At 44.2% G+C, this 27,830-nt stretch overlaps 1 protein-coding gene across 3 annotated transcripts in view; it reads right to left on the reverse strand.

Annotated features, from left to right (window-relative positions):
- SMG7 (SMG7 nonsense mediated mRNA decay factor) overlaps window positions 1–27,830 on the reverse strand; it is a 122,041-nt gene that overhangs the window by 70,810 nt on the left and 23,401 nt on the right. For all 3 annotated transcript variants that reach the window (XM_053245812.1, XM_053245813.1, XM_053245814.1), the window contains 7 exons: window positions 20,283–20,314; window positions 19,716–19,833; window positions 17,972–18,104; window positions 16,605–16,776; window positions 15,094–15,165; window positions 6,534–6,684; window positions 1,295–1,430 (listed from right to left, as the gene is read on the reverse strand). In XM_053245812.1, the coding sequence (XP_053101787.1) occupies window positions 1,295–1,430; window positions 6,534–6,684; window positions 15,094–15,165; window positions 16,605–16,776; window positions 17,972–18,104; window positions 19,716–19,833; window positions 20,283–20,314 (814 nt within the window). The remainder of the gene's footprint in view (window positions 1–1,294; window positions 1,431–6,533; window positions 6,685–15,093; window positions 15,166–16,604; window positions 16,777–17,971; window positions 18,105–19,715; window positions 19,834–20,282; window positions 20,315–27,830) is intronic.

A 27,830-nucleotide genomic window follows, 5' to 3' on the forward strand; every position in this document is an offset into this window, starting at 1 on the left:
ACCAAAGACAACCACAGTCTCTGTGGGCACCAGAAGTCAAAATTGACTTGACAGCACACTTTACCTTTATAAGGTAAGATGTATTGTGTGCAGACCACCCAGCCCCCACCAACATCCTGGAAACCCAGGATAGTGTTTAAAAGAAGCTCCACGTAACGTACTTTACAGCAGTCTAGAGCCTAGACATAACCAGTGCATGGGTGGCCAAGACTAGGTCCACCATCTCTCGAAAGGACTGCAGTGGGCAAATCAGTGGAACTAGTAAAAGAGTAGTTTAGACAGAGTTATTTGTTCACAGTCATCCAAAACATTTCAAGGATGAGCAATGGGCTATAAACCCACGCTTATGTGGCCATAAATTGGCCATAAACCCACCACTGCTTGAACCACTGTAACACCTAATTTTTAGCCATAGGCTCAAAGCAAGTAGGGCTAGAAATGGTATGGAACGACTGAAGATATCTGTGCTGGCCCCTTAAATAAATAGCCATTACTGGCCCTTAAATAAATGGGCAGATGGACAATTATTGCAAGCCTAGCTGCAAGGTTGTTTTCTACTCAAGACATCTCTAGTCCAGCTAGATTCAGGGTTTAGTGGTGAAGAGGTTTTCTTTTGAAACAAATGCCCAGACTTGAGAAGGCAATGCAATTAAATCAAATACCATGCTTTTGTCTATGCCACTAATTTAGACATATTAAGAGTATCAAGTAGAGAAAATTCTGCTGCCAGGAGGACTGGCAATTCAAGCGTCTCAGTATATGGGCATGTGCTTTAAAAAAAAAATACACAAAAATATTTTATCCTTTGGCTTTTGCATCCTGATGTTTAGCTTCAAATTTGTTTAAATTTATTAACGGCCTATCTGGAAGAAACTGGTACTTAGAATGACAGAGACACAGCACCACCCTAAGAGGAGATACTAATGAGTAAGAACAAGTAGATCAGACCAAAAGAACAGTGGTACATTTCATTGTAACCAGCCAGTGGGAAAGCTTGCAATAAGAGGTGGGTGGATCTTCTCTGGCAGAAATAAATTAAAGTAGTCTTGTGGCAGAGCGTTGCACAAAGTAGGTGCCACCACAGAAGAAGCCTTACTCCACTTCCCTAATCACATTTCAGTAAAGGAAGGAATATGAAGCAAGGTAGCCTCACAGGAGAGGGTGGAATGCACAGGAGAAAGAGCTCTCAAAACTACTTATCTGCATTTCTTTAACAAGAAAAACATTTCAAGTACCAATCCCAGCATGGAAGTTAGTTTAATTAGGAAGGCAGGGCACATTTTGTAGAACCAACCTTGAACTGCTCTTCCAACTTCTCACGAAGAGGGTTCAGTTTCTCCAAGTTCTTACTCAGATATACATGACCGTGGAATTTTATAAATGCCTTGATAAAATCAGATAGTCCCCATTGAGTCTTCACCTCATCACGACTGCAAACGGAAAAAAAAATTATTTCAGTTTCAGTAGACATACTATGCTCTCTTTACTGTACAGAAATATATTGTTCACTAGCCTCTTTAAGGGAAACAATAAACATTAACCAGAAAAGGTGGCTGCTGTGACTGGCAATGTCTCCAAAGGAAATTGCATTAAGGATAAAATAAATTAATTTAGATAGATAGATAGATAGATAGAATACCGCCCTTCCAAATTGGCTCAGGGCGGTTTACAATTAAAACACATTACTAAAACAGTAAAGAGCTAAAACAAATTTTAAAAAAACAATGTAACAATTAATAAAATAAAAACATTTTAAAACAATTAAACAATTACAGTGATTAAAACCCGAAATCGGGTTTTGAATTTTAAAATAAACCAGAAATTAAACCCCCCACAATTTAGGAAGCTGAGAAAGCTTGGGTGAAAAGAAGGGTTTTCAGGTGTTTTTTAAAAATTGCCAGAGATGGGGAGGATCGTATCTCAGCAGGGAGCGCATTCCACAATCTCGGGGCAGCGACCGAGAAGGCCCGTCCCTGTGTAGACACCAAACGAGTTGGTGGTAACTGGAGACGGACCTCCTCAGATGACCTCAATGGGTGGTGGGGCTCATAACGAAGAAGACGCTCTCTTAGGTACCCAGGGCCTAAGCCACTTAGGGCTTTGTAACTTATAACTAGCACTTTGTATTTTGTCCGGAAACCCACTGGCAGCCAGTGTAACTCCATCAGTAAAGGAGTAACATGGTCTCTCCGAGATGACCCAGAGACCAACCTGGCTGCCGTGTTCTGAACCAACCGAAGTTTCCGGACTATGTACAAAGGCAGTAGAGCGCATTACAAAAGTCAAGTCTGGAGGTTACCAGCAGATGTACCACTGTTTTGAGGTCACTGATCTCGAGAAACGGGCGCAGCTGGCATATCAGCCGGAGCTGATAGAAAGCACCCCTGGCCACCGCCTCAACCTGAGAAACCAGGGAGCCGTGTGAATCCAGAAGTACTCCCAGACAGCGAACCTGTTCCTTTGGGGGAAGTGTGACCCCATCTAGAACAGGCAGATCAAAATCGTCTCTGGAGTTCTGACACCGCACAATAAGTACCTCCATCTTATCTGGATTCAGCTTCAGTTTATTCTCCCTCATCCAGCCCATTACTGCTTCCAGACAGGCATTTAGGGAGAATATGCCAGCTCCTGAAGAAGTTGACATGGAGAGGTAGATCTGGGTGTCATCAGTGTACTGGTAACACCCAGCTCCAAATCCCCTGATGATCTCTCCCAGCGGTTTCATGTAGATGTTAAAAAGCATTGGAGAAAGTAGGGAGCCTTGAGGGACACCATATTTAAGCTCAGATTTTGAAGAGCAACAGTCTCCAATCTACACCATCTGGAATCTGAGAGATACGAGCGGAGCCACTGTAAAACAGTGCCTCCCACTCCCAACACTCTCAGACGTTCCAGAAGGATACCATGGTCAATAGTATTGAAAGCCGCCAGGAGATCCAAAAGGACCAACAGAGTCACACTTCCTCTGTCAATTGCCAATTGGAGATCATCCATCAGGCCGGCCAAGGCAGTCTCCACACCATAGCTCGCCTGAAACCCAGTTTGAAATGGGTCTAGATAATCAGTTTCTTCCAAGACTGCCTGGAGCTGAGAGGCCACCACCCTCTCAATTACCTTGCCCAGCCATGGGATGTTGTAAACAGGCCTATAATTGCTCAACTCTGAGGGATCTAATGCAGGCTTCTTTAGAAGAGGTCTGATGATTGCCTCCTTAAGACAAGGAGACATCCTGCCCTCCCTCAGAGAAGCATTTATGATATCCACCAGGCTGTTTACAACAACCTCCCTGCTAGAAAGAACAAGCCATGTTGGACAAGGGTCAAGAGAACAAGTGGTAGGCCTCACCACTCCAAGGAGCTTGTCCACATCCTCAGGAGTCACAAACTGAAACTGATCCAGTCGAATCACATAAGAGGAGTCGTAGGGCACCTCCAGCTCAGACATCAAATTAATTGTGGAGTCTCCATCTAGGTCGGCCCGAATCCGAGAGATTTTATCTGTGAAAAACTCTTTAAACACATCACAGTGGGTAACTGATGACTCCGAATTCTGGTTCAAGGGCGCGGGGGCAGATACTTATACCCTCACAACCTTGAACAACTCCGCTGGATGTGAATTCGCAGAGGCAATATGGGCAGAAAGAACTGCCTCTTTGCCACACGTATTGCCTGAGCATAGATCTTTAGATGTGCTCTATGTCGCAATCTGTCAGATTCGAGTCGAGTCTTCCTCCACTTGCGTTCCAGTCACCTACCTTGCGGTTTCAGCCCCCGTAGATCTCTGTATACCAAGGGGCCAATTTTGAAGCGGGTTGGAGGGGACGCTTGGGAGCAATCATGTCTACTGCCCTGGTGAGCAAGTTGTCCCAATTCTCAACTAGGGCATCAACAGGATCACCAGCAAAGCCAACATTAAATCCCTCTAAGGCTTCTTGGAATCTTAATGGATCCAATAACCTCTTCGGGTGGACCATTCTAAGGGGCCCCTCGCCCCTGTGGAGGTGGGAAGTTGTTGTAAGTCCAACCTTAACCAAATGGTGCTCCGTCCATGACAATGGGGAAATCACAGGAGTCCCCACCCACGGAACACCACCCTGATCAGAGTAAAACACCAAATCAAGTGTGTGACCTGCAATATGTGTCGGTCCAGAGACCACTTGGGATAGGCCCATAGCTGTCAGGGCTGCTATGAACTCCTGAGCTGCCCCGGACAGATTGGTCCCGAAATGAACATTGAAGCCCCCCAGCACCAAGAGTCTGGGAGACTCTAACGCGAGTTCTGCGACCAAGTCTGTGAGCTCAGTAATAGATTTCGCAGGGCAGCGGGGCGATCGGTACACCAACAGAAGTCCCAATCTATCCCTGGTCCCCAAACTCAAGTACACACATTCAATATGGTCGGATACCCTGACAGGGACCCTGGTAAGGGAGATGTTATCCTTATAGACCACAGCCACCCCACCTCCCCGCCCACATCCCCTCACCTGCTCCTCTACAGAATATCCTGGCCGGAGAAGCTGGGACCAAACTGGACCACTAGCCTCCCCCTACCAAGTCTCAGTAAAACATACCAGGTCAGCCCCTTCATCCATGATCAAATCATGGATGAGTTCAGATTTATTTTGGACTGGACTGGCATTACAGAGGAGCAGGAATCTTTTAGAATCTCACATTAATAGTTTTTACCCATTACATACACTTGGGATGGTTAACTTGTGTAATCTCAGTAGGGATGTGCACAAACCACAGTTTGAGGACATTTCGTGAGTGGCACGGGTGAACTTTAAGAGAAGGGTAGGTCCTTACCCACTCTCCACCACCCCATGCAGCTTCCCCACTGGGGCAGGATGCATCCCAAGAAGCCGTGCCCTGCATCAGCATGCGCATGGTGTGTGCACGGGCACCATGTGTGTGCCGAGGCCGAACGGGGCTTCTTAGGATGCGCGCTGCCCCAGCGGGAAGCAGCATGGGATGGCGGAGAGTGGGTAAGGACCTGCTCCTCTTAAAGTTTGCACGCAACACTCCTGAAATGTCCTGAACCTGTGGTTCGTGCACATCCCTAAATCTCAGGGCTCACTATATTCTCCAGATAGCAATTTAGAAGTGGCAATAAGAAAAAGGAAACTCCATCCAGTAGGAAGTGCTTCCTATATGGAATGCATGTGCTTAGGCATATATGTCCAATATGTACATTTTGGTATTACATTCAAACCTTAAGATACCATTACAGCAGTTTCTTACAAAATTAAGAACTATTTTGATAGGGTTAACGAGGACCAAATAAAATTGCTTTAGGTGCTACATCCAGGCCACTAGTTAGCCATCTGTGATTTAGACCATATTAAAAAAAAACCATGGTTGGAGTGGAGGTTCTCTTATCTCAATTCCACCCCTGTACAGACATTTAGTGCAATTAATCAATAACTGTGAGCTGGTTCAGAGAAGGGGTTTGGAACACATGTAGAGGAGTGATTCGGATGATAACTCCTCACAGATGCTTAGAAGATGTGCTGAGATCGAATTGGCATGCCCTTTAGTGACATTAGGACGGGTGCATTCTTGCCATGGCCCTGTCCTCCTCATGTGTAGAGGATGCTGTTCATCAGAATCATCTCTGAAAAATATGTGCACATGCACAAATGCATCAAGTTGCTACCCTAAACACACCTGCACATAAGCAAATCAAAGAGAAATCAATGGCACTCTCATATGAACAACTAATTTAGGATCACAGCCTAGAATTTTTTAAAAAAAGTTATCCTACTACAACTACTAGTCTGTAAAAGATAGAGGAAAATAACTTAACTGTAAAAGATGTTATTTGACAAGCACACTCCACAAACACATACATATGGGCATTGTGGCTTTGCGAAAGGAAAAAATTCTAAATGGTGGCCATAAATCCCCTTCTCAAAACTTAACAAGTTGTTCTAGTAAGAACTAATCTGCATACTTTCCTTTCACTATCCCTACAACTGGACTAAATTTGGTTCAGATCAAGGTTCAAGTTGTACCTCTTGTGCCTCAAATGTTCACATGTCCACCATCTTGGCTCAGGGTGGATGACATTACAAACTATACCACTGAGATGTTCCTGTGTGTCATCCACTACAACTGCACCTAATTTGGTTCAAATCAGTTTGACAGTCCACAAGCTAGTGCACTTGCACCTCAAAAGTTCACATGTCTACCATCTTGGACTGGGGTGGATGAAATCACCACAAACTACACTACTGCAGCATCCCTACAGCTTTAGCAAATTTGGTTCAAATAGGTTAGGTGGTTCACAAGTTAGCCCACTTCTACTTCAAGAGTTTACGTGTCCACCATCTTGAGTCGGGGTGGATGACATCAACACAAACTATGCCATTGAAGTGTCACTATGTGTCCCTACAATTGCACCCGATTTGGTTCATATTGGTCCAGGAGTTGCAAAGTTGACACACAGACACATGGAAATCTGGGTGATTTCATAAGTCTCCTGGAAAGTAGGCTAAACATAACTACTTACTACCTGGAACATATCAGCCTCACCTTTCCAGTGCTTTAGAAAGTGCTTTTTGTAAATTAGTAGAGGCAGCTGGGAAAGGGAACTTCACAGCAATGCTTCTGCAGTAGTAGAAAATTGTGGTCAGGTGGTCTCCTTTGGAAGATGCTAGAATAGCCAGCTGATTATAAGGCTGACCTAAGGCAAAAAAGAAAGCAACAATTTTTCATGGAGCACAGGGCTTATTCTACAAGCACAATTTCTTGCTGTACTTGCTTGCTAGGCAAAGAAAGTGTCTGCTTCTGTTTGCCTTGGTCTATTTGCTTAAAAACCAGATAACATAATTTTTTAAATTTTTTATTTTAAATCGTTTTATCATTTTCCTCAGCTCACGTTTTACAAAACCAAACACACTGAATAATCATCCAAGCTATCAATTTTAAATACTACAGAAAAACAAAATGAGTCATGCTACTACAGCTCTCAATAGCGGGGGCCCTCAAGCTCAAGATATCGTGTCTTGTAAAGAAAAGGAGAGAAGCAACTACAACCCTCATTTAGAAGGTTATTCCAAAGCTTCAGGGCAACAGTAAGAGTCCTATGGTCTGGCTGAACTTTGGTTTGCCAGGGATAGGTTACCTTCAAGCAGGAGGGATGGTACTCTTAACCCCCCACCCCCACCCCACCCCCACATTTCCCTCGCTGGCGCTGTGACCAAAATCACTGGCATGGGGTAGCAGTGTATCCTCTTGACACTGACTGGGGAGGCAAGAGGGTATGCTGCCACCCCGCACCAGCGATTTTGATCACAGCGCCACCAGGAGAAACACGGTGGCAGCAGGTGTGTGTGCGCGCACATGTAAGAGCACCATCCCCCCTGCTTAAAAAGGTAACCCCACCACCACCGCCGGTTCGCCCGAATGCTGGACCTTCTGAAAAACAGGTTGCTTACCTGTAACTGATGATCTGGTAGAGATCCGTCGATATCCATAAGAATGGGTTCTGCGCCTGCGCAGGAGCCACACGGTAGCTATGCCTGAGCTCATTGAAGCGCCCAAGCCACGCCCCCACGCTGCTGCATGCTATATAAGGCGCGGCTGAGGCGCGTAGTCCCTCAGTTCTTGGACGACTGCCGTGCAGGATGATAATCTAGCAGGTAAGTTCATCCATGATGAAAGAGAAATAGATCCCAAGAGGAAAAAGCCACACACCTGTATGCACATAGACGCAGCACTACTGCAGAGGGGAGGTTGGGAGGGTTTTATGGATATCGACGGATCTCTACCAGATCATCAGTTATAGGTAAGCAACCTGTTTATCTGGTTCAAAATCTGTCGATGCCCATAAGAATGGGTGTTTAGCAAGCTCCATTAGGAGGAGGGAGCAGTAGTAGTTAAAATAGCACCTGTTTCAATATGCTTCTCCCGAAGGTAGCCTCCACAGCAGAGCGTACGTCTATGGTGTAGTGTTTTACAAAGGGAGATTCTGAAGACCAGGTAGCAGCCTTACAGATGTCCCTGAACGAGACTCCGGAAAGGTGTGCAGCAGAGGAAGCCTGGGCCCTGATGAAGTGGGCTTTAATGCCCTTCGGAGGTGATTTATCCTGCAGACGATAAGCCAGCAGAATAAGTTCCACCAACCATCTAGACAATCTTTGTCTTGAGATAGGAAAACCTTTGGATATGAATAGTCGAGTAGACAGTCTGAAGGATTTCGTGCGGTCCATATAGTATAGGAGGGCACGGTGTACATCCATAGCATGCAACGATCGCTCCAGAGCTGAAGTAGGGCTCCTGAAGAAGGTTGGTAAGATGATATCCTGGTTCAGGTGGAAGTTAGATACAACTTTTGGCAAAAATGCAGGGTCGAGACGCATGCGGACCTTGTCTGGATGAAATATTGTATAGGGGGAGTCTACTCTGAGAGCTGTCAGTTCACTTACACGTCTAGCTGACGTGACTGCAATCAGGAAAGCTGTCTTCCAAGAAAGTAATCTTAGGGAAGAGGTGGACATGGGCTCAAAGGGAGCCTGAGTCAGGTGAGCAATTACCACCACCATACATTTTGTAAAAACCCTTGGGGCGGTGGATAACCCAAAGGGCAATACATAGTATTGAAACACTTGGTAGCCGACGGTGAACCGTAGGTACTTGCGGTGACAAGGGCGTGTGTTGATATGGAAATAGGCGTCCCTGAGATCCAGCGTCGCAAGCCACTTTTCCGCCTGGAGTAGCGGGAGGATCTGTTGCAACGCCATCATAAGGAACTTTTTGACATGGATGAACTTGTTCAGGTGGCGGAGATCCATAATGGGTCGAATACCCCTGTCCCTTTTGGGGATCTGAAAATAATGTGAATAGAGCCCCGTCCACCTGTCTGCCCATGACCCCGGGGCAATAGCTCCTTTCTCCAGCAACTCCCTTGCTTCTTGAAGCAACTGCTTCAAGGGGGGAGTGAGTTTTATCCCCGTAAAGTGCGGTAGAGACCTGAATTCGATCGCATAGCCAGAGGTTATGATTTTCAGGACCTACCGGTCTGATGTTATGTGGTGCCATGCGGGGGGCATGGCTTGCAAGCCTGATAAAGGGCTGGGACGGAAGGTTGGAGTGATCCGTCATGGCAGATGTTAAAGCCCCCGCTGGCGGGAAAAGGAGAATGTGTGGAGACAGGAAGTTGAAAGGTGTCAATGGGCGATCCACAACTTCAAAGACGCTTCTGGGTATCCTGCGGCTTCGTGCGCTGGGATTGAGGAGCCTTCTTCTTTTGATAGAAAGGGCGACTGTGGTAAGAAGCGTAGGGTCTCCTAAAATCACGCCTATCCTGATTTTTGAACGAGGAACAGAAATTGCCATAGTTGTTACGGTACGAAGACGAAAATGGTGAGGTGGAGGGATGGGAGGTAAAGGTTTTTGCAGTGAATTTTGATTTTTTTAGCTGCTCCATAGTTGAATCAGTTGTTTCACTGAAAAGACCAGAGCCATCGAAGGGCAAACCCTCTATCTTGTCCCTCATGTCTAACTGGAGGCCGGTATATCTCAGCCAGGCATGCCTCCTCAATGTTATTGCTGCAGTCATTGCCCGTGATTCGCTTTCAGCCAAATGCTTGGCAATACTAAGTTGTCTGCGAGTCAAGTCTCCTGAGCTCTCTAGGGTTTGATGGAACTTGGTTTTAAAGTTCTCGAAGGAGAGTGAATCCAGGTCATTTTCTAATAGTTCCCAGAGTCCATGCGTATATTTAGCAGTGCAGGCTGCACAGTTTGCTACTTTGATTGATAGGCAAGAAGTTGAATAGACCTTTCTTCCTAGCAAGTCCAGTTTCCTACCCTCCTTGTCTGGAGGAACTGTGTATCTTTTGCCAGACTTGGATGCTGTGGTGCAATCGATCACCAGAGAGTTAGGTGCTGGGTGCTTTAGAAGGTAGCCATTGCCTTTGTCTTTAATTCTGTAGAGATTTTCTAATTTTTTTGAGGTTGGGTTAGAGCAGGCCTGCACAATATAAGGCCCGGGGGCCAGATCTGGCCCACAAGGACTTCTGTGTTGGCCCACAAGAAGGAATGTTTTGCAGTGACAGCAAGAACCATGAAGAGCTCTTGGCCTGTCCCCTTGGCAAGCAGCCGTGACTCAACACAATTGGCTTCTTGAGACCAGGTGCCCCCCACCTGCCTTGCTGGTCCTATACCTACTGACACCATCCTTCATCCCTTTTTCCCCTCACCTTCCTGCCTGACTGCAACCCTCTGCTCCTCGCTTTAATATTCTTAATAATTAATTTTAATCCAATAATTGATGTGCTGAAAACTGACCTCGGCCCCCACACACCAAGTCATGGTTCATTCCAGCCCACTGGGACATTTGAGTTGTTCAGCCCTGGGTTAGAGGTATGCAGTACCTTCCAAGCGCATTTAGCTGCTCTTGTGATGACCGGCAACATTGGTAGGGCCACAGGGGCCGTGGATTGTGATTTCAACATAAAATTATACACCGGGTCATCAATGGTGGCCAACTGCGAACGTATATCCAAACCTAGAGCATCAGCCATGGCACGAATCTGTTTATGGTATGCCTTGAGTTCATCGTTAGGAGAAACGTACTGGCGCCACATCCGTGGGTGGTTCCACAATAGAACTAGCATCCTCTGGATCAGATTCAAAGTCGGAGGATCCGTAATGCTCTGAAGGGGAAGCAGGTGGTGGATGGTCATCTTCATTTTGGCGTGAAAGGGTTTGTGTGGCAGATTTAGCCGAGGTGTCGACAGTGCCATCTGTGTGGATGCAGAAGAGAACTGAATTGCTGGAGTTTGTGTAGCCCGTTGGGCAACTGTCAGGTGGCACGTCTGAGTGGCCACCGTCCTAAAGGTGGAGAAGGGCCGAGCAGGTGTAACTGGTCTCCAGGGCCTGTCACCCTCATCTCTACATGGACCAGCAGGAGAAGGGATGCCCAAAGAAGGGTGGTGGTAACCGCAAGAATGCCAAGGTGTTTGCGGGCGCAGACGGCTGGGCGATAATGGAGCTGGAAGTTGCGATGCAGGAGCCGTCACATGTTGATGAGGTTCCACGTCCACTGATGGGAAACCAGTAAATGTCGAGTGGCCGCTCGATGTTGAATCCAAGAGCGAGAGGAGAGAACGAGTAGCCGCTGGAAGAGATTCCTCCGCGTCGGCACTGATTACCTGGAAGGGTGGTAAAGGTGCTTGATACCGAGGAGTGACTTGAGTCGATGCTGAGAGGATTGGAGTATGTAATGCGTATGGTACAAGTACCGTAGCCTGTGGCGTCAAAGGGGAGGCCGACGATGCTAAAGGCGTTGGAGCTGGAGAGAGAGCTCTTGCTGTCAGCATCGAAATCGGAGTCGGTGAAGAACGAGGAAGATTCAAAGCTCGATCGGCATCGAATGAAGTCGATCTTGATTCGAGAAAAGCACTCGAGGGGTGCTCAGTGTCGATTCCTATCGATGTCGACAAGGTGGTAACAGGAGGCTGGTGTGTCGAAGGGGCATCGACGTCGATAATTATCGGTGTCGAAGGAGTAACTAATACACCCGCATCTAATGTAGGTAGCTCTGTGGGGTCCCCCGATGTTGAAGGCGCAGGAGCGCAATCCGATATCAATGGTTGAGCCGCGGAAGGGGACGGTGTACGATCTTGTCGGCTCTCTCGGTCTCTCCGACGTTTGGTATCATGCAGAGTGGAGTGGTCTTCAGACCGACGTTTCAAAGCCTTATCATGCTCTTTTGAGTGATGGGAAGATTTCGAGGCGGACGAGGATTCCCTTGCCGATGTCAATGTCGAAGACTTCTCAGACATTGAGTGTTTCCCCGATGTTGAATAACTTTTCGATGCCGACATTTTCTTGGTGGGATCAGTGTCAGAGGATTTCTGACCGCTCGATGCAGAAGAGAGTTTTGCCGTCTTTTGCGCTGGTGTGGAATGCGCAGCAGACGCCGAAGGTCGAGGTGTGCCCGGTGTTGAAGGGCTCAAAACTTCATCATAAATTGCTGCACGAAGGCGAAGAGCCCGTTTTTTTTGGCGTCTGTTTCGAGAAGGACAGACAGATCTTACATGAGGAGACGTTATGTTCCTCACCAAGGCACAACAGGCAGAGGTCGTGGAGGTCTTTGGAAGGCAATTTTGCCCTACAACCTTTGCACCATTTAAATGATTTCTTTCCGTCAGCCATAATCAAGGTCAAAGCCGTTCCGCGTTCGTTTGCCAGAAGTTACCGAAGCCAGTCCTAGTCGGAGCCAAAGAATCATCGTCCGCCATTCCGAAGTCAGATCCAACGAAGTCCAAATTTCCAGTCCGAGTCAAAGAGGTTAATAGGATGAATGAAAGAGAAACTTTTCGACGAAGAGGCACAGACCGCAGGTCCAAGACACAAGGCGGTCGGAAAAAGAACTGAGGGACTACGCGCCTCAGCCGCACCTTATATAGCACGCAGCAGTGTGGGGGCGTGGCTTGGGTGTTTCGACGAGCTCAGGCGTAGTTACCGTGCAGCTCCTGCGCAGGCGCAGAACCCATTCTTATGGGCATTGACGGATCTCGAACCAGATCAGGTTCAGCTTAAAAGGCCTGCCAAACCAATTCATGCACATCCCCAGTCCTACTCCTCATAGCTAATATTGTCTCCAATAGGGAAGGCATTAGGAGGTCTGACTCAACTGCCATGGTCATTTATATAGGGAGAGGCAATCTCAAAAGGCATGTACGTCCCAGGCTGTATGGACTTTAAAGTTAAACACCAGAAGTCCCCTTCCTGCCCAGGAGGAAACCTTTTAAAGAATTCAAATTTGGATTTGCTAAAACTGCTCAACATTCATAAGCTATAGACTCACATTTCCAGTGTATTTCCAGCTCCTTTATCAAGGATTGCTGCTATACTGGCATGGTGCCTCCTTTTGGAAGGCGCAACACTGTATATTATTTATTTGATTTGTATACCGCCCTTCCAAAATGGCTCAGGGCGGTTTACAATTAAAACACATTACTAAAACAGTAAAGAGCTAAAACAAATTAAAAAACAACATAACAATTAACAATTTAAAAACATTTTAAAACAATTAAACCATTACAGTGATTAAAAGCCCCGAAATCAGGTTTTGAATTTTAAAATAAACCAGAAATTAAACCCCCCACAATTTAGGAAGCTGAGAAAGCTTGGGTGAAAAGAAGGGTTTTCAGGCGTTTTTTGAAAATTGCAAGAGATGGGGAGGATCGTATCTCAGCAGGGAGCGCATTCCACAATCTCGGGGCAGCGACCGAGAAGGCCCGTCTCTGTGTAGCCACCAAACGAGTTGGTGGTAACTGGAGACGGATCTCCTCAGATGACCTCAATGGGCAGTGGGGCTCATAACGAAGAAGACGCTCTCTTAGGTACCCAGGGCCTAAGCCACTTAGGGCTTTGTAACTTATAACTAGCACTTTGTATTTTGTCCGGAAACCTATTGGCAGCCAGTGTAACTCCATCAGTAAAGGAGTAACGTGGTCTCTCCGAGATGACCCAGAGACCAACCTGGCTGCCGCGTTCTGAACCAACTGAAGTTTCCGGACTATGTACAAAGGCAGTAGAGCACATTACAAAAGTCAAGTCTGGAGGTTACCAGCAGATGTACCACTGTTTTGAGGTCACTGATCTCGAGAAACGGGCGCAGCTGGCGTATCAGCCAGAGCTGATAGAAAGCACCCCTGGCCACCGCCTCAACCTGAGAAACCAGGGAGCTGTGTGAATCCAGAAGTACTCCCAGATAGCGAACCTGTTCCTTTGGGGGAGGTGTGACCCCATCTAGAACAGGCAGATCAAAATCGTCTCTGGAGTTCTGACACCGCACAATAAGTACCTCCATCTTATCTGGATTCAGCTTCAGTTTATTCTCCCTCATCCAGCCCATTACTGCTTCCAGACAGGCATTTAGGGAGGATATGCCAGCTCCTGAAGATGTTGACATGGAGAGGTAGATCTGGGTGTCATCAGTGTACTGGTAACACCCAGCTCCAAATCCCCTGATGATCTCTCCCAGCGGTTTCATGTAGATGTTAAAAAGCATTGGAGAAAGTAGGGAGCCTTGAGGGACACCATATTTAAGCTCAGATTTTGAAGAGCAACAGTCTCCAATCTACACCATCTGGAATCTATCCGAGAGGTAGGAGCGGAACCACTGTAAAACAGTGCCTCCCACCCCCAACACCCTCAGACGTTCCAGAAGGATACTATGGTCAATAGTATTAGAAGGATGAGAAGCAATACATGTATCCTGGGGCTAGGGGAAAGTGGATCAAGGCAGTGTGAGAGCATTGCATGGAAAGTTTGCACTAGCAGATATTCTTATCTCCTGTAGAAAATGCACTTGCAGCTGACAATTGGATCCTGCTCCAACTGCCACAGGGGCTTGTTTGGGAGAGGGAGGATTAAAGTGTGCATGGATGAAGGAAAGAAAGAGTTCAAATAGGAATGTAGGCTGGAGGTGGAGATATCTGAAGGCAAAGGAAAGGACTTTTTAGAAGTCATTGGAAATATGTAGATGGCTTTGATAGTTTAATAAGTCTATTACTCAATATAAGACACCACAGAAATCCCTCTAGATCAAAGGCTGAGGAAGAAAAAAAAAGTAAAACAAATATCCTGTATCAAGTCTGATCTCATTTGCTCTGTCTGCTATTAACATAACAGAATAGCAAAGATGGTATATTGCAGCCTTCCTCAAAGAGCTAAATTACCTGAGTTTTTAGCTGTCCACTATACCACACTGGATCATTTACAAAGTTTTTTTTAAAGATAAAAGGTGCATGACTATTTTCAAGTAACGCAGCTAGGTAGCGTAGTGAGAAAGCCATTTCGATTTGATTTTTAATAAACTTTCTGTAAGTCACTGTTGAAGAAACATGTATACTTCAAGGAGTATGTAGCATATCTATATAAGCATCTTCAGCGACAGTTTCTCTCTGACGACTTGGAATTAGAATCCCTTTGCCAATATATATGCACCTCAAGAAGATTAAGGCACTTACATGCTTAAGGCTGAATCCTAAACACACAGTAGCAAGTAAACCCCACTGCATAGCACTGATTAAGAGTTGGCAAAATCAACCACAGAGACTGCATTTCACAAACTCACCATTGGAGGGGACAAGCTGGGCTGCATGCCTGTAATAGGACTCAGCCTGGCTGGTCTGATTTCTGTAGCGAGCTGAAAAAAACAAGATGGAAATTTTTTATGGACCACTGACCTGCTACTCTGTGTGCTACACTCATTTCTAAGTTTACAACTATATATTGCTAATAACACTTAAAATGAAATCCAACATTTCATTAACAGATCTTTAGAGTTGGGAAGGACCTTGGAGATCTTCCAGTCCAACCCCCACTTAGTGAAGGAAAATACTGAAGCAGTTATTTCTCCGCAAAAGTCCACTGGCTCTCAATTTTCCACTCCTAACATCCTGCAAACAATAGCACAACTCAACTATGTAAGTGAGAGTATAAGCCTTGAGAACAGTTTAAGCTCTATTCACTCAATGCAGACAAGGCACGAGATATGTTGTGCCTCAGATACCAAAATTCAGATGATGCTCAGAGTGACAAAAAACTAAATCGAAAATTTACTGACCTTTCATAGTGTGCCAGAATCTGTCACTTGAAGTTAACTGCCTCAGTCAGCCTAATCATAGGGCCAACCTAGCACAATGACTTGGAGGTCCCTTTTTCACTGTTAAGACACTTGACCTTGTACAGGTGAAACTCGGAAAATTAGAATATCGTGCAAAAGTCCATTAATTTCAGTAACGCAAATTAAAAGGTGAAACTGATATATGAGACAGATGCATTACATGCAAAGCGAGATAAGCCAAGCCTTAATTTGTTATAATTGTGATGATCATGGCGTACAGCTCATGAAAACCCCAAATCCACAATCCCAGAAAATTAGAATATTACATGGAACCAAGAAGACAAGGATTGTAGAATAGAACAATATTGGACCTCTGAAAAGTATAAGCATGCATATGTATTCAGTACTTGGTTTGGGCCCCTTTTGCAGCAATTACTGCCTCAATGCGGCGTGGCATGGATGCTATCAGCCTGTGGCACTGATGAGGTGTTATGGAAGACCAGGATGCTTCATTAGCGACCTTCAGCAATTCTGCATTGTTTGGTCTCATGTCTCTCATCCTTCTCTCGGCAATGCCCCATAGATTCTCTATGGGGTCAGGTCAGGTGAGTTTGCTGGCCAATCAAGCACAGTACACTGTATACTTTTCAGAGGTCCGATATTGTTCTTTTCTACAATCCTTGTCTTCTTGGTTCCATGTAATATTCTAATTTTCTGGGATTGTGGATTTGGTGTTTTCGTGAGCTGTATGCCATGATCATCACAATTATAGCAAATTAAGGCTTGACTTATCTCGCTTTGCATGTAATGCGTCTGTCTCATATATCAGTTTCACCTTTTAATTTGCATTACTGAAATTAATGGACTTTTGCACGATATTCTAATTTTCTGAGTTTCACCTGTATAACTTCCTAGTGTTCCCACAGACCAGCCACCTTTCTAACCCCTTCTCTGAAGCTGCCCAGCTTGTTTGCACATTGCACTTGAATACTGCAGCTGTTCCTGCCTCTGTTACTCACCAATGTCTCCAAGATGGACAAGGCAGTGCTGGCAAATATACGAGCAGGAGCTAGATTGTGGCTTCACAATGGCGCTGGTGTGCGTCTGTTTATTGCTGATAATTCCCAGTTGGGAGGACTTCACACGACAGGGCAAGTCTACATTAAACACTGTGCACAGCTCCTGCAGCAGCTGGAATGAGAAACAATCAGATTTAACTGGCAACAGCCAGTTTTATCTAGGACTCAGATTCTTCCCTTGGAGCCTGGCAACCTTTAGTACTCTGCAGAACCCCTTTCCCCCTCTTATCCTTCACCAAAAGAGAGCTACAACATGAGTTTAAAAACTGATGAGAATTAACAGTCAGACCATGCCTGAACATTCCAATTCATTTCACATTTCCTCAGGGATGTGAGGAGATTAGGAAAAGGGTTTTACCTCAGAGGTAGAATGCATGCTTTGCATGCAGACGGTCTCAATTTAAATCTCTGGCATCTCCACTTAAAATAATCTCAGGTTGCAGAGATGAGAAAACTCTCTACCCAAGATTCTAGAGATCTTCTGCCAAAGTAGATAGTCCTAGGCTAGACAGACCAACGGTTTGACTCTCGGCCTTTTGGCTGGGAAAGCATTTTCTACTAAAGTCATCTGTTCATACTGATCCAAAGCCAAGGAGCAGGAGCCAATGAGGTGTTGATGCTTTGGGGGTCGGGAAAGAACTGACAAAATGGCACCCTAACTGCCGATACCAATGGCATGCCGAGCATGCAGGTGCCACGAGGAGCTAGTGAAGCCATCCATGAGATGCTGTGCAGGCGCAGTACCCATTGCTTATGAATGACAACAGATCATTATCCATTATCATTATCATTATCTTATCACTTCTCAAATTTAGTATTTTGAAATGAATTCCCTTATCTTACCCCCCAATACATTACAGAATTATGAAACTGTATCACTGTGTCTCCAAAGCATCAAAAGCAAGATAGAAGACCTGTGAGACAGAATATAGGGAATACAATACTCTGCCAGCCGGAATACTTTCAGGAGCAAGGGAGAGTTGCTTCCTTCTAACCTCTGTTGTGTTGACTTGCGCACAGGGGCTGGAATTTTGCATTAAAATCCTATACTTTATGCAGTTATGTGCATGTAAAATTTGCATTTTATAAACATCTCAAAATTTGAGGTTGCTCTTTTTTGCAGAATTTGTATTTTATATTTAATAGCACAGAAGATAAACGCTTACAGGAGAAAATGGAAAGTGAAAAACCACAGGCAGGTTGAGAAATTATGCTATGTGAATTCCTCCTCCCAAAATACTGGAAATCATAACTGAATCTGCACAGTTTAACTGTTCAGGAGTTCTCCTGCTTATTCCTTGACTCACCTGTGTGTAGAAGCCACTAGCTGCCTCTAGGAACAGAGAGAGGTTTGCCTGAACTTCACTCCGATTTGGATTTGATCGGTTTTTTGCTTGACCCTGTAGAGTTGTGATCTGATTTTTAAAGGCATGATTCCACCTGGTGGGCAGGGTGGGGGGAGGGAGAAAAAAGAGAAGCTTCATGCTGTTCTATGCAATACAAAAATGACTAATTGAGTAACACTGGCCCCCATGAGAAGGGCGGGGAGGGGGAGAAGAGTGCTGCTTTTAATGACAGTTATAACACACCAAAGACTGAAGGCATCATCACAGTTCTTCACCTCATAACCTCATCTGCACCTTTTAAAAGAGTATACAATCGTCATCAAGAAAACACCATTATGCTCCCTCCTTTTCTTCTCTTATAATCATGCTGAAAATATTTACTAAAACAACAACTCTACTCAGCATATCTACATAATACTTGCAGTGCCTGACACATACAGTCTTCCCTCCCCAGCTGTCAACCACTTGAGCAAAAAGGGATAAGCAGCATATAAGGCCATGGGATTTAGAAGACTGTCACTTTGATGACAGGGGCTGGGAATCTGACCTACCATCTCTTACTTGGTTTTCAAAGAGGCCCTCTGACAAAACTAGTTGCTGAGCAGGGTTCTGGAGTGATAAAAAATGGAGTCTGATGAAGGGGACAATGAAAGCAGGAAAAGACCCAATTCTGAGAATTATCACTAATTCTCAGCCCACTTGACAAGATTTTCCATAAAGGGTACAGGGGTGCTTGTGTTCTAGATAAGCCCTCCCTTCCTTCAAACACCCCAGCTGTCATAGTAATGGCCACTTTGCTAGTTTCTATATAAAATCAACACACTAGAGTTAATAGTGTACTGGTATACTGTACCTGTACCACACTTTTACCACAAGCAACATCCATCAAGGGAGCCCAGGAGAAGAGTGGTCAAGCAGAAATAATTCTTATTATAGTCCTATTAATTCCTATTATGCTCCAAAATGTGCATTAAACTAAGATGCTTTAAGGCTAGAAACAATAGGCACAACCTAAACAAAGACCGCAAGACCTAGCTTCAGCAAAGGTTATTTTAATTAGTTGACAAGGTATTTCGGTTCCTCTGCAGAAAGCCTTGCTTTTAGATGGCAAAATGGCTCAGCTCCTAGACAGCTTATCTTAATCATCAACACTATACTCTGGAAGTGTCAATAGGAGAAACTGACCAGCACAAAAGACAAAGTCAGATTTCAAAGCAGGAAACAGATCTGGTTCCTTTCCAAAGTAGGAGAATTGTCCAAGCAGGAAGCAAGTCCACAGCTCAGAATTATCACTTTTTTGGGTAACAGACAGAATCTCAATGGATATCATATACTAGAAAGCCCTAGTGTGGGCTTAGTCCTTTACAGTCCCATTGCTCGCTCACTCAGACAGCTTAATATGTGAACATTTCATTTAAATACAAGAACATAATTTTCTTCTCTGTAATCTTAGACATTTGCGCCACATTTCCACCAGCTGCTTACAACCATAAAGAAAATAATAATTGGAAACTATGTCACACCACACATTTTCAGCCAAATCTAGCAACTGTAGTCAGCAATTTTCAAAGTTCTGCTTTGAAAACATACTGCCAGATTAGACAGACTTTTAACACTGATAAGTGTGAAGATAACACCACTTTTAATAGAAGACATTCATTCTGCCCAAAACTGATAAACAAAAAAATGGAGTTAAAGTACGTACAGATCTTGTTCCACCTTTTTATCCAATGCATACTCCAAATCTGTTACTAGCATTTTCTGGTATAAGTCCTGCAAAGCCTGTCTGGATGTCCAAGCTTCAGCTGGACCCAGCTTCGACTCTGAACAAGAAGAGTAAATATTTGTTATGGTGGTATTACAACTGAAAACGTTTCTTTATTACATCAGGCAGCTGAAAATTGTTATCCTACAAACAAATTTGGCCTTTGAACATCTCAGGGTGATGGAAAGGTAGAAGAATTAAGATACAAATGTGTTGATTCACTTTTCTCTGCAATAAGCCACCCAGAGATTTGTATATGGGGCAGTATAGAAATGTGCCAAATAAAAGATAACTTTGTCCTATCTCTGTGGTTTCTTGATAAGTTTTGTAGGTTAGGCTAGTGCTTCTCTTTTGTTTGTTGTTCAGGTTCAGAACAAGGAGCAGATTCAGAGTTTGGTCAGTGGGAAGAGTAGGATTTACTGATTCTAGTTCATGCACTGCAATTGCATTTGCAGAAAGTAGACTTAAGTTTCTGGCATCTTTGCGATGAGAAATAAAGCTCATTACCTGTCATGTCAGCCTTCAGGACTTCTGCCTGCCTGCGGAATACACACAAAAACCCTGTTAGAACAAAGTAAAAATATCTAGACATTCAAAATAAGTTCCAGTTCACTATGGACCAAGTGTAGTTTATTTGAATTCAATAATATGCAAGAATAATGTTTTGGTGCTACTAGGGTGTCTAAAAAGACACTACAACGAGCATTTTCTGTAAAATACTGAGTGGGAATAATTAAGCACTCAAGCTCTCATATGTAAACCCATCACCAGATCATGATATATTTAAAATTTACTGAGATAACCCTAATTAATTAAAAAGCTAATTAGTGATTTTATTTAAGAACAACCTAGCCCACATTTTAATATTGCTCCTAGTTAGTATAATATTTAATATTGCTCCATGTCACTGAAGACTATTTACATGGAGTTTGAGCTTTACAGTCTTGCAACAGTACATAAATTCAACAAGATTCTTAACACAATTCAGGCCCAAGTATTAAGTTCCCTTTCAATTCCATTTAAAGGTCTTGCACTGGCAGTAGAAAGCATATACATGTTGCCAAAATATATGGAAAGGACAGGTTTCAAAAGCTCCCTCTCAGGCAGCAGCCAGAGGTCCACAAAATGTGATTTCAATCCTTGTGCCTACTGTTCCCCACCCCCATCCATTCCTGATGAAGCGATTAAATATTGCAATGACAACCCTGCAGCCTTCCCACTCCAAAAGATCAGGCAAGCCTCATGAAACAAGTCTGGTATAGGTCTGACAAACGCAAGCGCTTCCCCATATCTAGGACCCTAAATCAGGAAGTATCTCCCTCTTTCATTCTCTCCTATGTCTGACTCCTCACTTGCTTCTCTGACTTTTGAAAGCACTTGATGTTTCTCATTTTCAACTTCCAATTTGGTTGTCACCGACACTTCACTTGGTACTTTATATGTATGTCATGCAGCATGTTAATGAAGGAACTCAATTCAGAGTTCTGGAATCTGCCCAATTTGTAGGGAAGGGTCAGGAGTTCTCAAACTTTTTAAAAAATGAGTGTAATATAGAGTCATCATCAGCATTACAAAAATATGTGAAGCACTCTGAACACTCACAAGTGCAAAATAAACTACAGACTTGCATTATGCAGTGTAGTAACTAAAAACTACACTGGTCAAAAAGATTCAAGGTTGGCTGTGAAGTACATAATGATGCTTAAGCTTCCGAGCGTGTCAGAACATTTGACCTGCTCCTGAAACCACAGATGTATGGAAGCCGATTGTGGTCAGTTTTTCAATACTGAAGCTCAGGCACTCTTTTCTGTACATGGCCCAGGCCTGAGGTCTGGTTTTAAAACAGGTCAATACCCTGGTGAATCTTGGCTGAACACAGCATCTGGGTGGATCAGTTCCTGTATATCTAAAGTGGGGAGCCATCAGAGGACTGGGAATTATGGGGAGCAAAAAGGGTTCGGATTTTTAAGCACGGCCACTACAGGAAAAGAGGCTTCCTCTCCCATTCCACCAATGTGTCCATGCAACAGACAACAATGTTTCCAATGCATCTGATTTGATGGAAATGATCTCTGTTTTCACACAAGTGGCATGTGGGCATGTTACTAAACCAACAATCTGAGCTTTCAGGTTCAAGTTAAATTATACTTCCAGGATTCCACAGCCATATTTTCCTTTAGAAACACTGCTACCACTATAACAGTTGTCCCATTCCCCTCTCCTGCTCCATCACTCAGCTGTAAGCAGCAGTTGATGGAATCTCATGCTCACAAGACATTCAGATTTGGCACCAGGCTGGCCAGTTATTTCACCTCCCAGGGAAAGACACATGAGCCAGCGTGGTGTAGTGGTTAGAGTGCTGGACTAGGACCGGGGAGACCAGAGTTCAAATCCCATTCAGCCATGAAACTAGCTGGGTGACTCTGGGCCAGTCACTTCTCTCTCAACCTAACCTACTTCACAGGGTTGTTGTGAAAGTGAAACTCAAGTATGTAGTACACCGCTCTGGGCTCCTTGGAGGAAGAGTGGGATATAAATGTAAAAAATAATAAATAAATAAAAGCTCAACAGGTTCTGTCAAGGGCTAGAACCCCAGCTGCCAACAAATGGGGATATGGTGAATAGAGGGGAGCTATTGAGACATGGATTCAGAAGCACAAGATGAAGACACAAACCACAGAATGATGTGAAGAAGGGCAGAGAACAGAGACAGTAGACACAGGTGGTAGCACCCTGGGTGATGGAGGAAATGGCACCCATCCAAGCCGCTTTCATGTTTGACCCCTTGTGAGAGGATGGTCTGCAGTGTGCCTGATGCTCAAGGCAGACTACCCTTGCTTTTATTCTTCTTTGGTTTAGCTGGGGGTAGCGCCGGATTTTGGCATCTCTCCATGTCTTCTGTCAGGTGGAATTGCAGGCTTAGTGGCAGCCACAGTAGCTGCAGGGCCGAAAAAAGGAGACACACCCTCATTAACTGGGGAAGCCAAGAGGCTCTGCATTCTTTTGGTAGCATTTGCATTTGAGCCGTAAGTAGGACTTCTGATAAAAGTGGGGGGCCCTCTGATAATGAGCCCATGAGGGCTTCTGCCATTTGCGTAGGATCCATAAAACTAAAGAGGTACACCCAAATAAGTTTTTTAAAAGAATGCAAATAGAATATCCAAAAAGGGTGTTTGAAATTTAATAAAAGCAAAGTAAATAGGCCTGAAATGGGCATTCGATTTGAAGAGCTCTCTCTGCGCGTTGATCTCTGAAGGAGGACAGGAGGAACTGGGGCTTTGGGGCTCCACCTACTGCTAACCAAACGTTCTGCTGTGACAACTTCCTATCTGTTCCCAAGGCATGATGGGTACATAACCCTATGGTAAAGGATGGGCTCTGATTAATGGCAGAAAACGTGGGTCCAGCAGCACAAGAGGAAGGCACAAACCACTGAATAGTGGGGAGAAGGGCACTGTTCAGAGGACAGAGACAGTAGACATAGGTGGTAGCATCCTGGGTGATGGTCTTGCTATGGCAGAGCTGGGACATGAGGAGTCCTTCTGCTGCAACAAGGTCTTGCAAGACCAGGAAAGACTGTCAGGCTTATGGCCAGCTAAGGGCAACAGCAAGGAGGAGCTGATGGGTGCTGGCAACTGGAAGTCAAGCCCAGGAAGTGAAGGGACCTCCCTCCTCCCTAAGACTAGGGGAAAGGGAAAGAGAGAGGTCAGCACAACTACAAATACAAGCCAAGCACAGCCAAACCCACATACCAAACTGCCACTGGGTGGGCGAACATTTTTAACTTCTGTGTCAGCTGGCCTCAAAGACCACCTAGATGAAACTTGTGGACTACTGGTGGTTCATGGAGCAGGGTTTGAGAACTTATAGAAGAGGACATTCAAGATAGCTGTGCATTGTATATGACCTTCTAAATTCTTGGCATAACTGAGTAGGGATGTGTCCAAACCTCGGCAGTCCTTTTCCAGACCACCAAACTGGTTTGGAGGTCTGGCAATTTAGTGGCGGCGGCGGCAGGGGTGGGTGGGTTACCTTTAAAGGGACCAGGAGGGTGCTCTTACCACCACCCCAGCTGTGTCCCCACCCCCCGCCAATCACTAGCATTGTGCCCAAAATCACTGTGCAGGATAGCAGTGTACCTTCTTGCCGCCCTGGTCAGCATCAGACCGGAAATGGCTGGTGCGCATGCACACATCATGCATACGCACCGGCCACTTCTGGTCTGATGCTGACTGGGTGGCAAGAAGGTACGCTGCTGCCTCATGTAGCAATTTTGGGCACTATGGGGGAAATACAGCCAAGGTGGGTGGGTAAGAGCACCCTCCCTTTCCCTTAAAGGTAAACCACCACCACCCGCTGCCACCACCGAACTGTCGGCCAGATGGTTCATGTACATCTCCATAACTGAGCTCATTTTAGGGGCAATGTTTTACAATTTGTTATGGAAACGCATAACCCAAGCACACATCACCACACAGAAACTGCTAGCGTAAAATATTAGCATTTCTCTCTACCCCACATCAGCTTCCTCAAGAATTACTAAAGCATAAAAGCAGACCAAGCTTGGGTTATAGCCTTTAGGGCAACAAGTATTAGACAGATTTCAAAACTAAGTAACCTACATATGAGTACACATACCAATACAGCTGCAATTCTGCCAAGGAACGTGCACTGTCAAGCATAAAATTCTCTCATTTTATCAAATATAGTAGAACTGGTCCAATAAATATATGGAAAAGTAATCTGGACCTGGCCTACAATCACTTTCAAAGCTCACGCTGAAGGTGCCTGAATTCGTGAACAAGTCCAACAAAAGTTGTTACTATCAGCAGCCCTTAATCTCTTCCTGGAAGACACATGTCCAGGCTACCATGATGAGAGGCATATCCACCCCAAGTTCATTCCCCTTGGTGCCAACAAGAGCTTCTCTCCTGAGGCTAGAAGCTTCAGGGGGTGTTATTTGTCAGGACTGTGACAAATTAAATACCCCCTTGCCACAGTCCTGATCATTCCCAGCTGCTATTTAACTTAAGAAAAACATACAGGGCCAAACTACTCATTCATCACAAACATGCAGTTTAGCTCTAAGTGTCTCCAAGGCTAACACAAAGCAGGAGGCTGACCCAGTCCTGCCCCTAAGTCCTTTGTGCATACAAACTGGAAGACAGTGAAGAACTCAAAAAATTAGTGCAGTATATTATCTGGGGCAATGCAAGAAGCACAGGGATCACTACATTATGAACCAGATACAATCTATGTCATCTTCAAGAGCAGTCCCACAGTCTGCATTACAGTAATCAAATTGATGTTTTACAAGGGAGCACTTAAGTTGCATAGTTCTTGCTGTCGATGGAGTCATTCAACTACCACACCAATTGAAACTAGTGAAATGCACTCCTTGATACAGTTCAAACATCTTTGAGTTAGTCAAATTCAGTACTCCCAAGCTGCAAAGCTTGTTCCTAAGGGAAATATTAGAATGAGAATGAGATCTGCCACATTCTGGGTTTCTTCGTCTTCTACCATAAGGAACTCCATTCCGGATTAATTTTAGTTTAGTTACTCTCATCCAATACATTACCAAGTCTAGATACTCATGAACATAACCACTACACTTGGGTCAACTGAAAAGGAGAAACAGAATTATTGTCCATGTATTGGTGACACTTCATCTCCCTCTTCCAAACATTTCACATAAAACGAAAAAGTTAGACAGCATGGTTTCATGGGATTCCACAGTACAATTTTCAAGGAATAAAATAATAGCCCCCAGCCCCACCTTTTGGAATCTACCTATGATGTAGAACAGAACCACTGCAAAGTGGTGCCTCAACTCCGGCAGCTGATCTAGAAGATTACTTCATTAATAGAATGGAAGCAACTGTCTTCCTCCAGCAAAGGTCACCAAAGCAGACAAAGCAAGTCTAGTACCAAAATGTGGCTAGAAGCCAGACTGAAATGGATCCAGAAAGCTTGTAGCTGCCAAGCCAACCTCCACTCCACTACTGTGACTAGAAGGCGAAAAGTTAGGAACAAGCCTATAGTTATTCATATAAAAAGGATCCAGAGAAGGAGTTTAAAAAAAAAGTGATAGCTTCAAAAATGAAAGCTATTCCTTCCTCAAGGCGGCATTAGGCATCTTCTAATCTAAACCCAGGCTGCCAACAAGAAGCTATTAGTAGCCAGGATGAATATAGATCAAGTGGATATATATGAATGGTGGGTCTATATTATTATTATTATTTCTTGTTTACACTGTCAGACAGGTGTTATTGACTGGTTTGTTTTATCCAGACATCGAGTCCTTCCCAAGGACCTGGGATGGCTGAATTTTATTATCAATGTTGTTGCTGATATTATAGATATCGTCGCAGAATATAGGCTGTTCCCAGTAAAGCTGCTTTTTGTAATTGGCTGATGGTGATTTCTGTGGCCCCTATGGTGTTGAGGTGCTCTTCAAGGCCTTTTGGAATTGCACCTAGGGTGCTAATTACTACTGGGATTATTTTGGTCTTTTTCTGCCACAGCCTTTCAATTTCAATTTGTAGATCTTTTTATTTTGTTGCTTTTTCTGTTTCTTTTTCTTCTATTCTGCTATCCCCTGGTATTGCTATGCCAATTATTTTGACTTGTTTTTCTTTCTTCTCAACTACAGTTATATCTGGTGTATTGTGTGGCAGATGTTTGTCTGTTTGTAGTCGGAAGTCCCATAATATTTTTACATCTTCATTTTCTACAACTTTTTCAATTTTATGGTCCCACCAATTTTTGGTTACAGGTAGCTTGTATTTTTTGCAGATGCTCCAGTGTATCATCCCTGCTACCTTGTCATGCCTTTGTTTGTAGTCAGTCTGTGCGATCTTTTTACAACAGCTGATTAGGTGGTCCACTGTTTCATCTGCTTCTTTACAAAGGCAGCACTTGCTGTTTGTTGTGGATTTTTCGACTTTGGCTCTTATTGCATTTGTTCTTAGTGCCTGTTCTTGTGCAGTCAGTATTAAACCCTCAGTTTCTTTCTTCAGGTTGCCATTCTTAAGCCATTGCCAGGTCTTGCTGATGTCTGATTTTCCACTTATATTGTGCCAATATTGACCATGCAGGTGCTTCTTTTTCCATTTTTCTGCTCGGTTCTTGACTTGTTCTTTCTTGTAGGCCTGCTTTGTTTCATTGGTGTTGAATAGTTTCTCGTTATTGACCTTTTTAAGTGCATCTTCTTCACTGCCCTTTATATATTCTTCAAGGCCTCTTTTCTCCTCCTCTACTGTTTGATGGACTTGCAGCATTCCTCTTCCACCTGAGCTGCGAGGGAGGTATAGCCTATCTACATCACTGCGGGGGTGCAGAGCATGATTGATGGTCATTATTTTCCTGGTCTTACGATCTAGCTCTGCCTGGGTCCAGTCTATTATTCCTGCACTGTATCTGATAATAGGTATAGCCCAGGTGTTTATGGCTTGTATGGTGTTCCCACTATTGAGTTTGGACTTTAGGATTTTTCTAACTCTCCTGATTTATTCATTTCCCATTTTTCTTTTAACTTCAGTGTGTGTAATGTTATCAGCCTGGAGTATGCCCAAGTATTTGTAATGTTCTTTCCCTTCCAGGTTCTTGATTTTGCTTCCATTAGGCAGTTCTATTCCTTCTGTTTTTGTTATTTTTCATGATTATTTCTTGTTTACACAGTCAGACAGGTGTTATTGACTGGTTTGTTTTATCCAGACATCAAGTCCTTCCCAAGGACCTGGGATGGCTGAATTTTATCATCAATACTGTTGGTTATTATAGATATTGTCACAAAATATAGGCCGTTCCCAGTTTTTTTTTGTTTTTGTTTTTGTTTTGTTGTTGTTGTTGTTATTAAATACATTTTTATACCGCCCAAAACGCAAGTTCTTTGAGTGGTCTACAGGACAATAAAAACAGCCAATAAAAGATTAAAACATTTCAACAATTAAAATTAAAAAGTTAAAACTATTAAAACACAATTAAAACAGTATCTAATTAAAAGCCTGGGTGAACAAATGCATCTTGACTGCCCTTTTAAAAGTTGTAAGA

Source organism: Hemicordylus capensis, chromosome 4 (assembly GCF_027244095.1).
Source record: "Hemicordylus capensis ecotype Gifberg chromosome 4, rHemCap1.1.pri, whole genome shotgun sequence".
Classification (NCBI taxonomy): domain Eukaryota; kingdom Metazoa; phylum Chordata; class Lepidosauria; order Squamata; family Cordylidae; genus Hemicordylus; species Hemicordylus capensis.